Source organism: Prionailurus viverrinus, chromosome B2, assembly GCF_022837055.1.
Source record: "Prionailurus viverrinus isolate Anna chromosome B2, UM_Priviv_1.0, whole genome shotgun sequence".
In the NCBI taxonomy this organism is placed as follows: Eukaryota; Metazoa; Chordata; class Mammalia; order Carnivora; family Felidae; genus Prionailurus; species Prionailurus viverrinus.
In genome coordinates this window covers 92,057,631-92,073,517 of record NC_062565.1, presented here as the reverse complement: position 1 = coordinate 92,073,517, position 15,887 = coordinate 92,057,631, and the positions used below count along the sequence as shown (strand labels likewise).

Sequence of the window (15,887 nt, the reverse complement as noted above, 5' to 3'; positions counted from 1 at the left end):
CCTTCCAAATGGAAGGCCAGATCCATCTATGGTGCCTTACTTTAAAGTGTGAATGGACATTTGAGTGAAGCCTCTAACATCAAGATAGAAACAAAACAGAAAAATAAAAACACAGATAAAGAAACAATATAAGGGGTAGACAAAAACTTCAAAAAAGCAAATATAATAAATCAATGCTACTAAGAAAAACCAGAATGTATGAAAGCTTTTAAAAATTAAAAGTGAAAGTAAACATAAATAAAGTGCCCTAAAAAGAAATGAGTTACCAAGCCATAAAAGATATGGAAGAATCTTAAGTGAATTTTGTAAGTGAAAGAAGCCAATCTGAAAAGGCTATATACTGCATGATTCCAAATACATCACATTCTGGAAAAGACAAAACTCTGGGGACAATAAAAAGATCAATGGTTGCCAGGCATTGGGTAGGGGGGTTAAGAGACAAAGCACAGAGGATTTTCAGGGCATTGAAAATACTTTATATGATACCCCTGATGGTAGATATATGTTATTATACTTTTGTCCAAACCCACAGAATATGCAACACCAAGAGTGAATCGAAATATAAACTATTTGGGTGATTGTGATGTGTCAGTGTAGTTTCATCAATTGTAACCAATGCACCACTCTGGTGGGGGATGTTGATAAAGGGGGAGGCTAAGCATGTGAGAAGGTAGAGGATATATAGGATATCTCTGTACCTTCCTCTCAATTTTGCGATGAACCTAAACTGCCCTAAAAATTATCTTAAAAATATAAACAGTTGAAGGGTGCCTAGGTGACTCAGTCAGTTAACTGTCTGACTCTTGGTTTCAACTCAGTTCATGATCTCGTGGTTTCATGAGTTCAAGCCCTGCATCGGGCTCTGCATTGGCAGCATGGAGCCTGCTTGGTATTCTCTCTCTCTCCCTCTCTGTGCCTCCCCACTTGCACTGTCTCTGTCTCAAAATAAATAATAAACTTAAAAATTTTTAAAAATATAAACAATTGATGGACTAGAAGACAAAGTTGAGGAACTCTTTCTGAAAATAGAATTTAATAAACAACAAGGTGAAATTACATGAGAAAATTAGAGAATTATTAAAATCATCTGAGGAGATTTCAAACTATACTAATGTCGGGAGCTCATCAATTAAATTAGAATGTCTGGGTATGGAACCTGGGCATTAACATTTAAACAAAAAACCAAAAACTGTCTAGTATTTACATGGTGCTGAAATATCTAATAACCAGTTAACGGACATGCAGAGGGAGAGAGACAATGAGAAAAAGGCACAGAGGATATTATTAAATAAATAATATTTTGAAATATCTTAGAACCAAAGAATATGTATTTCCAGATTGAATGATCCCAGCAAAATTCTGGACAAGTGCTGTTGAATAGAAACATAATGCAAGCTACAAATAGGAGCCACATGTGTAATTTAAAATTTTCTAGTAGCCACATTAAAAAAAAAGTTGGGGTGCTTGGGTGGCTCAGTTGGTTAAGCATGCGACTCTTGATCTTAGCTCAGGTCATGATCTCACAGTTTGTAAGTTCAAGCCCCACATCGGGCTGTGTGCTGATGGCACAGAGCCTGCCTGGGATTCTGTCTCTCCTTTTCTCTGCTCCTCCCCTGTTTGTGCTTGCTCTCTCTCAAATTAAATAAACAAACTTAAAAAAAAAAGAGTTAAAGTAAAAGATAAAGTTAATTTTAATAATATATTTTATTTATCCTAATATATCCAAAATATTATATTTCAACATACGATCAATATAAAATTGAGATACTTTTATTCCTTTTTAATATCAAATCTTTGAAAGCAAGTGTTTATTCTGTTCTAACAGCATATCTATATTCAATCTAGCTAAATTTCAAATATTCAATAGCCATGTGTGGCTACTAGCTACTATAACTGAAAAGCACAGATCTATACTCTAGAAAATGTTCAATAAAGCCAATTTTAAAAAGTTCCACACCCCCTATCATATCATTAGCAAAATTTCCAACTTCAGAAATGACAAGATGATCCTAAAATTGTCTGTAGGAAAGAAAAATACAGTCCACATATGAAGGATCAGGAATCAGAACAACCATGAACATCTGAAGAACTGTAACAAGAGAAGACAAATGGAGCCATGCCATCCAAAGAATTCAACATATAATTCTGTACATAGGAAGTAATGTTTTTCAATATACAAGGTCTAAAATGTTTGCCTCTCGTGTGACCTTCCTCAGGATGCCATTATCGCTTACACTCTAACAAATTAAAAACTAATAATAATTTTAAAGAGTCCTAGGATCCAGGAAATGGGTCTCCAGTAAAGGAGAAAGGCAAACAAAATTGTCAGGATTACAGTAAAGGGAAGTCTCAGAATGATAGCTGGGTAACAGCCCAAGGAGAAGAAGGCCAGTTTGAACAGAGCACATGGCTTCAAGGTATGCCTCCAAAGACGTAAAAGAAATCTGTATGTAATCCGGTGCCTATGAAGAGAAGCTTTCTGAAGCTTGGTAAGAACATTTAAAGATGAAATTAGTGGTATTTTCATAGAAAGCCGCAAATTGATTTAAAAAAATTTTACCTAGGCCCACCCTGGCCAAAATAAATATATGAAAATCAATCACAAAGGTAAAGGAAGAAATAGTTTTGTAAGCATTTAATTTTGGAAAATAAAACTGGGTAACCAGAAAAGGATTATACAATGAAAAAAATAATAAGTGTTTTCAAGGAAAAACTCTTGAAAAATAAGAATTTTATATTTTAGCCATTTTTCCATGTAATTTATGAAAAGACTGAAAGTTACCATACATACACTATTCATTTAAAAAAAAAAGGAAAAAGTATTTTCTGACACCAAAGAATAGCCCAAAGAATGGCAAAGTTGACATTTATAAAAACCATAAATACTACATTCAGTAAACCTAAGTTAAGTCTAAATTTCTCTCAATACAGTTAAGAAGTGTGTAAAATTTAAAAAGAGTTTTCCCGGGCATCTGGATGGCTCAATACATTAAGCACCCAACTCTTGATTTTAGCTCAGGTCATGATCTTATGCTGGTGAGATAGAGTCCTTTGTTGAGCCCTGTGTTGGGCTCTGAACTGGGCATACAGTCTGCTTAAGAGTCTCTCTCTCCCTCTCCCTCTCCCTCTGCCCCTCTCCTGCTCTCTCTCTCTCCTTCTCAAAAATAAATAAATAATAAATAAATAAATAAATAAATAATAAATAAATCTAAAAAGAATTTTCAGAAAGCATATTATTTAAAGCATTATATAATGACTAGTACCTGAATTTCTAAGCCCTGTGTAGTTTGAGAGATGAAGATTCTGTTTGACTCCATGGTGTTCTGTTAACCATAAAGCTATGCTATTTTCATTTAAGAAGAAGAAGGAGGAATAGAAGGTGAAGAAGGAGAAGGAGAAGGAGAAGAAGAAGAAGAAGAAGAACAAGAAGAACAAGAACAAGAAGAAGAACAAGAAGAAGAATGAGGAGGAGGAGCAGGAGGAAGAAAAGGAGAAGAAGGAGAAGGAAGAGAAGAAGGAGGAGGAAGAAGAATCATCTTCAAAGCTCTTTTCAGAGAAAAATTCAGCCTGTATGAATTTTTCATTAAATAATTAAAAACAAAGTAAATGGAACATTAATATAATAAAAAGCTAGAAAACTGACAACTAAACAACACAAAAAAGCAGAAGGAGGAAAATAAGGAAATAGAAAAAAATAAGTGAAGCAATGAATAGGATATAAACATCTTTTAGTAAAAGCAACAATGATAAAATTTCTTTTAATCAAATCTAAGAAAAAAAATTAAAACAGAATTGTACATGAGAAAGGAACTCAGTAGGTAGATTATAAAACTTACATGATGACATTATGTGAAAATCTATGTTAATAAATTTGAATACCTTCAAATTATGGTATGCTATGGTATCAATGTATGACATAATAGTGACTCAAAAAAAGTAATAAAATGAATAGGTCAATAACCATAAAAGAAATTATAGTATTTCAGAAATCTTTCCAGAACATATCTAAATAGTGTGGAACTTTTATTTTTAACCTAATATAAAATGCTGAGAAATGAGTTCCCTTCTTCTTAAATGAAGTTAGCATAATACTGACAAAAAAAAAAAAAAGCCAAGAAAATAGTTATATGTTGTAACGATGGAGTATTCACTACTGAATATACCTAAAAATAATAGAACAAACAATACATAGCTATCCATTGAAATACGTTTTAGTTATAACCAGTAATAGCTTATTTCCAGAATATGACCATGATTACCATTCAGAAATTTATTAATATATTCATCAGATAATAAGTGTAACTAGAAAATTAATGATAACCTGTATAGATGTCCAATGTATTCAAAAATATTTAATGGCTTTTATTGAAAAATAATTAATTTAAGGGGCGCCTGGGTGGCTCAGTCGGTTGTGCGTCCGACTTCAGCTCAGGTCATGATCTCACAGTCTGTGAGTTCGAGCTCCGCGTCGGGCTCTGTGCTGCCAGCTCAGAGCCTGGAGCCTGTTTCAGATTCTGTGTCTCCATCTCTCTCTGAACCTCCCCCATTCATGCTTTCTCTCTCTGTCTCAAAAATCAATAAAGGTTAAAAAAATTAAAAAAAAAAGAAAAATAATTAACTTGAAAACTAGGTATAAAAAGTCCTCTTGAGAATAAATCTATTCTCATATAATAACAAGAAAAGAAAAGACCATTAAAATAAGGAAAACAGTCTCAGGGAATGAAGTTCTCACTGAATACAAATAAAAATAAAACAAAAGAAATTAAAAATTAGTGAAGAAAAAGATGAAATTATAGCTATCTATACAATGTACGATTAAATATCTAAATGACTAAAGACAATGAATTATAGATCTCTTAAACATAGAAATATTTCCACAAACTCATAAGTAAGGTCCACAACATGCTATTTTAGAAAATAATCAGCAATATGTAACCACAAATTTTATTTGATGGATATTCTACTGCAATTATGGCCTGTGTCTCCTTTTACCTTGAGCTTATAATATCACTATGGCTTTGTTGTTTTTATGTTGATTTTCTTTTCCTGAATCTTCTCGAGAATTTTATTGGAAAGTTAAGAGGAAGTATATCTTTTATAATGTTGATGAAGACAGCTTCATTATAGACATCTCATGAGTACTTTGATTACAAATTTGCAGACAGTTCTAATAATTTACGCTATAAAAGCAACACCAGAATTTAGAAAAGGAACTCAGTACTGACAGAGTAAATTAAAGATGAACAATAGAGGGTAAGCTTAAACAGAAAACCAGGCTTTTAACAAAGGGAAATGTTAGGCTTTATTCCTTCAGCTTCTGTTCTTCTTTAGATCTGACTTGGGAACCCTGTAGGTAGCCCTTCTACAGCAACTGTCCAGCCCTAATGTCCTGCAGGACAGCTGGTATAGGGGTGCCAAGCCTCTAGCAGGTGAGAAGCCAAACCATGGTCTAATACCAACTAGCAGAATAAAAAAGTGATATTCTTATGCTCTAACTTAAAACAGTTTGCATTTTTTTCTCTGAAAATAGTTATTATATTTACCCTAAATTGCTTCCTATATATATATATACACACACACACACATATATATATACACATATATATATATATTGTTGATATATATATATATACATGCATGTTGATATATATATATATATATTGTTTTTATTTAAGAAGATTTCATGGAAATTTTTATTATGATGGTGAGAAATCTTAGAGAGCCTCATTTTTAATTAGCTAATTTTTGTTAATGAGGATGAAAGAAACTGAATCTCATAATTAGAAGTTGATTAAAAAGTAAAAGAATTCCCTATCAACATTATGAAATAAAATATATTTAAGTGCTTATTTAGTTGACCATATTTTATAAAGTATTTAAAAAGAAATTCAGAAGTGGAGATTGTTACATTATATATGTGATTCATTTATAAGGCATTCATTTACATTCATTTAAAATGGTATTTTTAAACCTGATGACATTTAACAAGAATCTAGTATCATTAGCATTTGTAAAGATCAATGACTATTTGGTTTGATAACTTCCTATACTTATCCAAAGCCTGCAGGCAATTTCAAGCCTTTAATCTCACTTCTTTACCACCACTGTCCAAACTACATTTTATTCAATCTAAAATAGTATTGTTATTTTTTTGTTAGCTAAATTAAGGAAATTTCATCAATGTCTATAGTAAACTTCAATCTTAAAAATGGAAATGGATAATATATTTAAGGGAATTAGTTTCCCATAAACTCAACTACTAGTATTTAATTATATTTTAGTGATTTATATGACTCTAAATGTTGGAAAAATATGTAGAAACTTAACTGGACAAACTAAAAATATTTTCCAATTCACAGTCACAAGAAATGACCAAAAAATATAAGCAGGAGATAAGCACAAATAACAGCACAGTTGATTGTTATTACTCCACTGACAGGACAGTGTTCTTGATTTCTTTCTTTAGCCTCTGCCATTCCAACTGTTGTGCTTTTACTGTCATAGAGCTAAGAAAGGTCTTGCCATTGTCTGAGTCCCGGTCTTTCAAATTCCTTCTATTCACCATAATGCTGCCATCCCTAATTAGCATTCTTGTCAGAAGCCTGTGGTGCACTACAGGTTATCATAATTGGAAGTGAGAATACCAGGAGAAAAAGTGAACAAAACCTAGCAGCTACAATCAGAACAACTTATATTTTTAAGAAAAGACAATACTAAGGATGACTGGTTTGTTAGGACCAAAAACTACCAATGAGAGAATCTCCACATGTGCTTATGTATTGTTCTCTTGACTGGAAAACACGCCACATTTCAATATCTCAAGATGTTATTAAAGGGACTTTTTGGGTGCCTGGGTGACTCAGTTAAGTGTCCGATTTGGGCTCAGGTCATGATCTTACAGTTTGTGAGTTCGAGCCCAAATCGGGCTCTGTGCTGACAGCTCAGAGCCTAGAGCCTGCTTCAGATTCTGTGTCTTACTCTCTCTTTACCCCTCCCCCGCTCACAGTCTATTTCTCTCTCCCTCAAAAATACATAAACATTAAAAACAAAAATTTTAAAAGGCACTTTCACATAAACTTCCTGGATAGAAAATGAATATTATAATCTGGAACTTACGTTTTAAAACACCAACACAATAGTGTAGCAGGCCTGTAGAGCAAAAATTTACCTTAATAACTTTTTAATAAACCATGTTTATTATTTACCTTTTACCTTTTTTTTGTTTTTCAGAATTTAAGTGCAATCTGAAACAATCTACAAAGTTTCCTTTCCTTTCTCTGATTTTGTTTTGCAAGGTTACTAAGCAAAGACATTCTTCTTCTATTTTTTTTTAATATTTATTTTGAGAGAGAGAGAGAGTAAGCATGAGTGAGGAAGGGGAGAGAGAGCAGGAGAAAGAGAATCCCAAGCAGGCTCACATGGTCAGCACAGAGCCCAACAAAGGGCTCAATCAAACAAACCATGAGATCATGACTTGAGCCAAAATCAAGAGGCAGATGCTTGACCAGCTGAGCCACCCAGGCCCCCCAAGACATTCTTTTTAATAACTCATTCTCGCAATAAACACACAAATTCTTTAGTGCACAACTGTAGGCACAATCACTATGTTCTTATTTGCAGCAAACTGTGTTTACCTATTTTCAAAAGAGTAACTACCAAAAATTTACGCAATGCCCAAAATATCCAAGTCTTTATTGGTCATAACTGTCATTCCAAGAAAAGTTTTTTTAACTGTATATCTACAGAAATAGCTATAGAAATAATAAGAAGGTAATATGTTGAAGTTAACTTAAGAAAAACAGTTAGAGTTTTGCTAGTTGTCCTGTTAAAAATATTTCAGGAAAGATACTAATTTAGGGTAATATTGATTTCAGAGGATTTGGCTTAGTGATTATCATTTATATTTAAGTAAATACTGATCTGCTATTTAATTCCTCCCATCAACTGAATTATCAGTTTAGATGGGAAATTTTGGTTTATCATTTTTGTATCTATTTTGGCCATTAAGTATTTCATTAGCTTAATTCCTTAGTGAAAAAGAAAGAGAAAAAAAAAATAAACCTCAAGCTCAAATCAATCAAATGTGCCATTTCACTGCTTTTCCAGTAAAAGGTTTGATGGGAAAGGAGACTGCACCTATTAGCTAATCTCCAAACTGCATCTCATTTCTGAATCTAATTTATTATCCCCTTACATGAATAATCAAGATTTGACTATACACAAGTTATTGCCAACATCTCCATTCATAGATGACTAAAGAGAGCTCATTATCTCCCTTCCCAACATCCTTATCATGCTCTGTGGCAAGGCTAATGCCACATCTCTTAGACTTTTAACCTGAAGTCCTCATCCATATTCCTCCACTTCTTTCCCCCCACATGTAATCCACCCCCAATAAATCTCATACTTGATTTTTCAATGTTGCCATCTTTTCCCTTTCCCATTTGATACAATGCCTCTCAACTCAGACTCTATAAATGTCCCATTCCATAGTACCCACAAACAAACCGTTCTCACTTGTTCAGAATGTTCCTTGACTCACTTTTTTGCTACACTCTCTTAAAATAATTCATCTTATTTTCTCTTTTTGTTATCTGAATTGTGAATATGGGGTTTAAAGAGACTGAAGTATCTAAGAAAGAAACCTCTGCTCTGAATGAATAGAAAAGTACTGGAAACATGAACAGTTTGGAAGAGGTGTGGTAAGGCCTGAATTGAAGGAGGAGGTTTGGTGTATGTTAAGTTTGATACTGAACATCCGTTCAGATCAAGGATGCGCTGAAATTTAGATTGTATAAGTTTACATGGTTCTATTGTGATAATATCTTTGACAGTGAGAAAGCTAGAGCAAAAATACTGCATTTCCATGTCGTTTGCTGTGGTTTAGCTGAACCAGAGATTCAGATTTCTCTCTTCATTCTTCCATACCAAACTTAATACATTGTTCATGATAAAATAAGCTTCAAAAAAATCACAATACTGAAAATAATGTTGGTGATGGAAAACAATATCACAACAAAATAAAAATACTTAATCTTTATTATGTTGGCATTTTTAAAGCAGATTTAATAAAGAAGGATGAAGAAAGCACATGTGTGTGAGAGAAATTACGTGGTTAAAAAAGGGAGGTTCTGGTCACTTCCAAAACCCTTAAAAATTAAGATCCTAGGGTTTTAAAAATTATGCCTAATTTCACATTAAAACAGCTTTCTTTCTGTATGGTGCCACCACCAATAGTTTTATGTTTATCTGATTAATCTGGAGGCTTAAGAGAATATTAATAGTTATTTGAAGTAAAATACGTTGAGCTATTAAAGCATGAGCAAGAGAAATGTAAAGTGAAATGTAAAGAGAAATGTAGTGCCAGCAGACACCCTGAAAGAGAAGAAACAACATGGTGAGAAAAGGTTTGGTTGCTTTTCAACAAGCAGGTAGCAGGAGTAGGGTCAGAGGAGTCTGAGTTTGAATGAGGCACTCTCATCTCAGACGTTAACATTCAAGTAGTACTTGTGTGTGTATACTTACTATATCTTTCTCAAATTATTTTGATCTTATTATCTCCACAATACATGTTTCAAACTGCTTAGAAATGGTGTAGGGGTTGCTAAGAATGAAAACCTTTTTCTTTATGAAGCTGCAGTATCTGGGTTTCCAAGCCCGGATGCTAGCAACTTATAAAGAAGAACCATGTGCTTGACAGTCCATCTGTGACAATGGGAAGAGAAGAATCAGAGGGAAAATGTATTGCAGTGGCAGACTTGAAGCCCTAGAAATCTGCTTTTGTTGATGTTACGGCAGAAGCCGCAGCACCATTTAGGGGATGATTCGGTCACTTCATCTTTTGTACTGTGAAACCTTCCCATTGTCCTTGGAAGCTTGCTCCCAGATAAGCCTCCTGTATCTGTGGGCTGTAACAATAAAGCTTTACAAGCCTAAGCAAGTAAACTGGATACTGAACTATATAACCTTCCAGGAGGTTATATAGGGGAAAAAATAAAAAAATAAGACTAAGTTGCAGATGCAAACACACTTTTTGAATTCATTGAGCAACCAAGAAGAAAGAACCTTCTTAAGAGAAGTGATTTTTCTAAAGTAACCAAATTCATAGTCATTTGCATGTTGAAGTGCTACTAGCTATGAAGGGAAAAAACATGTACAGTGGCATTTAAGTGTTAGTAATCTTTTGATGGACAAAAATCAATTATTATACAGGAGTAGCACAGTGGGAAACACTCAACATTTTTACACAGGCCTGAAAAAATCTACGGAAAACCAAGAACTCAGTGGTAAATAAATGAAGTTAAATAAATATTCAGTCACCTGATGCTGCTCCTAGCTAGTGGATCCATAGCAGTGAGGACAAAAGGATCATATTATAAATTGAAGATATAGGACACGCTATTCTCTAAGAGCACTCTATGTCTTGTTCTAAATGGTATTTTTGTTATTCATTTTGGTAATTAAGAATTTATGTTTTAACAGTTGCTATGAAATAAACTCCTCATAAATGAAAACATGATTCTAAGGTTAAATTTTTAGTTCCATTAATAACAAAAAACAGAAGAAGCAAGGGAATTTTAATAGCAACTGAACTTGAAATTCAAAGGCCAGAGAGGTAATATAAGGTATATTAAGAAGAGGGTATGAGTAGACCGAAGCTTTAGGTCCAGTCTTGCAGGTGGAGTTACATAAATTTCCAAATTATAGGATATCCTAAGTCTTCATTCAAAATTAAACAAAAAAATAATAAACACTTAAAAATATTTAAGGCTTTCTAAAATGAATCATTCCATGATATAATTATATGCTGCACCCATACAATGTATTGGGCATAGGTTATATTGTTCAAGGGGAGTAAAAGATATTTATAAACAAGATGCTCCATCTCAATTCTAAAGAGAAAAAAATAAGATAAACCCCAACACTATTTTGATTGCCCAGAAAAATCTGAAATTATGGTTTAAAGAGGCTGAAAGAAAACTGAGTGCTACATTAAAAGAGGAGAGAAATGGGAGGGCCAAGGTACCCAACCAAGTGTAATCTAATCTTGGCCTCCATGGTAGGGAATGTCTAGCCATTTGGGGCACACCCATAATAGCAAAACAGTTTTCTAGCATATATAGGATTTCTGGATAAGAAGTACTGCTTTAGGGGAAAAACTCTCTCAATCAAGATGTTGTTTTGGCCATAAACTATAGATGCTAGACTTTTCCATAGTTGGCCAATGGAGTTTTCATTACATAGTATTGGTTGCTCAAGTTGCCTAAACAGATTGGTTAAAACCCCACTACTCTACTTTTTAGCTGTGTGTCCATGAGTAGGCTATTTAGGCAATCCAGACATTAGCTTTCTTAATTGTAAAAGTAGTAGCAATAATGCTATCAAAAAAGGTTATTATGACTATTAACTGAGTAAATACATGAGTAGTGCTTTGAACAGGGGCTAGCACATAGCAGGCATGCAATAAATGTCTGTTGTTTTTTTGTTTTTCGCTTTTTGTTTTTTTGGTAATGGACTGTGTCATATTTTATAAAGCTGAGAAGCAGACGAAGGCACCAAGGCACCAGCACCAGCCATTATGGTTTTCTTTCCATTTTGCAAATTTTTCAAGATCTTTCCTGCTTTAGGGCCCTTGCATATGCTATTCCCTCTGCCAATAATACTCCTTTTTCTCTACCTTGCTAATTCCTTCTCAGACTTCAGATCTCTGCTGTCTATTTCTCTGCAGGGAGGCCTGTCTGACTTGTCCTATCACTCCTGACTCCAAGGATAACTCAGAAGTATCCTGTAAAAGGCATTACTCTGCTTATCTTTTTGTTATATCTTAATCAGAAGATAATGTGTGTGTGTGTGTGTGTGTGTGTGTGTGTGTGTGTGTGTGTAACCTTCCCTATGAATCTTCACCATTTTCTAAGTTCCCTGAGGGCAAATACCATATCTGTTTTGCTCAGCAAACAAAGCTTTCGCACAATCATAATTCAGTACATATTTATTAAATAAAGGAAGAAATAAAAATAAATTCAAGAGAAATGGAGCGATTATGATTAGCACACTGAAAATGTCAAATCCTAGAATACCTCACTGTTTTTTCTTAAGGCACATATCTTAATAAGAATATTGAACAAGAAGCAGAAGTGAACTTCTCTTTGGTATCTCCACAGCTTCTCTTTGTGGAGATACCATTATTCGCAACTCAGCCAGAAACTCCTCTTAGATTTTTCCAAGAGAGAAAAGGACAAAATTACCAAACATAAATCAAATGATCATACCGCTTTATAAAATATAAACTATCAGTAAATTCTATCAAGCATAATGCTTACTAAATAAGGTAACTAGTCTCTTCAAACATGTTCTTTTCTCAATTGTGGATATCTTATGATCAGAGTATTACTCAGAACAAGAACTTTTTCAATAAGTGATATAAAAACAAAGTGACTTTCCTTTTAGTAAATATCAGAATCACTTAGAGACCAATAGAGGGATATACTCTAAAATAGAAATAAACTATTTTTTAATGTTTATTTATTTTTGAAAGAGAGAGAGAGTGAGAGACAGAGTGCAAGCAGGGGAGGGACAGAGAGAGAAGGAGACACAGAATCTGAAGCAGGATCCAGGCCTGTGAGCTCTCAGCACAGAGCCCAACTCAGAACTGAATCCATGAGCTGTGAAATCATGACCTGGACGGAAGTCAGATGCTTAACCAACTGAGCCACCCCGGTGCCCCCAAAACCTATTTTTTTTAATGTAAGTTAGTGTATGTTTCATAGTTGATCTTACATCTTAGTTATGCAGAATAATGATCTGAGCAGTTTGTTCTCAATCATTGTTATACATCAGAATTACCTATGGAAGTTTTTTAAAAATGAAGATTTCCTAAGTCCAAAGCTCAGAGATACTGTTTTAAAAGGTATGAAATGTGTTCTGGGTACAAGTACTTTTTAAAAGGCTTTATTTCTGGTTTCAATATAAAGCTAAGATTAATACCACTTGTTTCAATAGACACAAAATTGTTTATGCTTGAGAAAAATGTCTGAATACTTCTTATAAAATAACCATGAGTAATTAAGACTGAGAAATTATATGGATCACCTTAATCGACCTGCTTTGTTGGGACAAGCAGTTTGCAATAACCTTCACAGTTGAAAAATATTTAAGTATAACCATTCAAAAGTTGCTTACTTCTTCTAATTTTCCATTTAATTAAATACTGTTTACTTAATTTAATTTGACAAACATTTGAGTGCTTGCTATGCCTAGGACACTTTTTTTCTGACATTGAGATATCAAAACTGTAAAATTTGATCATGGGCTTTATGTTCATCTCAAGTGGAAACACATATATACAAATTTTCTAAAAAAAACAGTGCATAATTGCCATTATAGTGTATTATGATACATAAAGTGTACATCCCTCCACACCCCACAATGTACACACAACTTAATGGAGAGATCAGATATTTTCATGGAGTGGTTGTCATTTGAGATGAGTCTGGAAGGATGAATAGGATTCTCACAGGGAGATGTAAAGAAGTGAGCAGTTTTGGAGCCATAAGATAAGTGACGTATCTGGGAATTTGTGGATCAAGGAGAACACAGAAAGAAGTGCCAACTGCTAAAGACTACAAATGTCCCCTATATAACAATTTTTATGAGCATTGCAGAGACACATATGATGTAAAAATAGGAGACATAGATCCTATTCTTCAAAGAAGTGTTCAGTGATGTTTGGAGAAATACTGCACACATGAAATAGGTAAAGAATGGTATAATATTAATCCTAAATAATATAAAGTACTGACAAGTACTATCAAATCTCAGAAATGGCAAGCAACATATTGCAGACAAAAAAATAGGGCTAACACAATCATGGGAATAGGTTAACTGGTTACCCCAGGTAAGTTAAAACACAGGGTTCCTGAAAGGGCATAATAGGAAATGAGGATGGAAAGGTGGGAGAAAACAAGACTGTAGGATGTCTTGAACATAGGGTCAAAATTTTAGGCACTTTTTTAAAAAAAAATTTTTAATGTTTATTTACTTTTGAGAGAGAGAGACAGAGTGTGAGCGGGGAAGGGTCAGAGAGAGGGAGGGAGACACAGAATCCGAAGCAGGCTCCAGGCTCCGAGTTGCCAGCCCAGAGCCCGATGTGGGGCTCAAATTCACAAGCTGTGAGATCATGACCTGAGCCGAAGTCAGACGCCCCACTGACCGAGCCACCCAGGTGCCCCAAAATTTTAGGCACTTTTTAATGGTCAATATGGATTCACTAAAGCATTATAAGCAAGGAAAATGACAGATCATTACAATGGGGAGTAGAGTACATTGCAAAGGGAAAAAGGCTGTCAGCAAATGGATAATTTCATGGTTACTGCCATAGTCCTAGCAGGAGGTAATGAGATCCAGGACATACAGGCAGAAAAAAGATGCATTAGCATCTTGTGAAAGCATTTCAACTGAAGGACAAGGCCAGTGAGTTGGTGGGCATGAGAGTTACCTTTGAAAAGAGAGGGAGATATAAAGAGAACTTAGGAAGTTTAGATATGATAGATAGAGACCCAGTATTCACTGAGGTTCTTAGCAAGGGAGTGATTAAAAAACTCATGAACTTCCATCAGTGTCATTTCTTTATTACCACCTTTGCTTCATTATCAAGAGTCTTTAACCCAAGCTCTTTTATTCTGACATGCCTAAAGATGTGACATCCCTTGTTGTTAATAAAAGAACAACATTATCAATTCCTCCTGGCTTGCTTTCCACCATAAATCAAATATAGAAATTATATAACTGCTAAAAGTATATGGTGGTTTGTTTGTTCTGAACATTAATCTCACATTCTTATCGACTACCTGGGAAGACACAAGAATTAGCATGGATAAGCTTACTCTGTAGGTAGAAAGTAATGACTTAATTTTAAATAAGAGGTCCTTGCTTATTCTAAAATTAAAATTCCCATTTCAAATGACATAGTAGGCATAGGTAAATATTACTATAGGATCTAATTAAAATATATCATTATAAGGAGGTTAAATATATCCAGCGCATCTGTATTAATTCTGTTGCTGGTGAAAATTTTTCTGGTTTAAGAAAGCACTCGTCACCTAATTTTATTAGGGAGAGGATTTTCCATGATGAAGACAATTGAAAGCAAGGTTGGAATACAATAGGAAAAATCCTGAAAAATTAATTACGGGCTCTCTAAAAGATATTTTCAGGAGGTGAAAGCAGAAGCAAAGTTCACATGTAGCCCCTCACATAACCATATACATCTGCATGTCCATACATATTTTAAATCTTAACACTGAAAATTCTTCAATAGGAAGAATTTTGTAGAAATTCTCATTTTGTAGAAATGTAATGCATTCTAGTAATATATAAAGTTGTATTATTAATCAATATAAACATCCCAAACATTAATACAAGTTACATCATTGAAGACTAACATAATAAAACTGGCTAAATTAACCTTGACTTATCTGTTATATAGTAATTGCTAAATAACTGTAAAATACATTATATTCTGTTCCTTACTGTTCAAATTATAATGCCATTTTTAATCCACTTCCATGTTTATCTACATTTATCTAAAAAAAAAATGGGAAAACAAATACTTACCAAAATGGTGGTAACAATCAAAGAACGATTGGATAAGGAATCTGTGATGTTGGCTGGCTTTCCTTTTTGACTTTCTGTCATATTCAGGCCACTGGCGGGATCCCAAGTTCCAATCTATAAAATAGCATATGTACTTTGTAAATTGTCCATCAGGCACCTGGGAGAAAGCACTGTAAGAGAAAGTTAAGACTGCTAACACTTATTATTCACCTCTGCTGCATTATCTGCTGTCGCTAAAGTAAAGGCTGCTTGTTTTAAGCATGATTCACTGCTCT

General features: G+C 34.0%; 1 protein-coding gene across 1 annotated transcript in view; it reads right to left on the bottom strand.

Moving 5' to 3' along the window:
- GRIK2 (glutamate ionotropic receptor kainate type subunit 2) overlaps positions 1 to 15,887 on the bottom strand; it is a 652,272-nt gene that overhangs the window by 228,894 nt on the left and 407,491 nt on the right. The window contains exon 9 of the mRNA XM_047859025.1: positions 15,613 to 15,726. Within this exon, the coding sequence (XP_047714981.1) occupies positions 15,613 to 15,726 (114 nt within the window). The remainder of the gene's footprint in view (positions 1 to 15,612; positions 15,727 to 15,887) is intronic.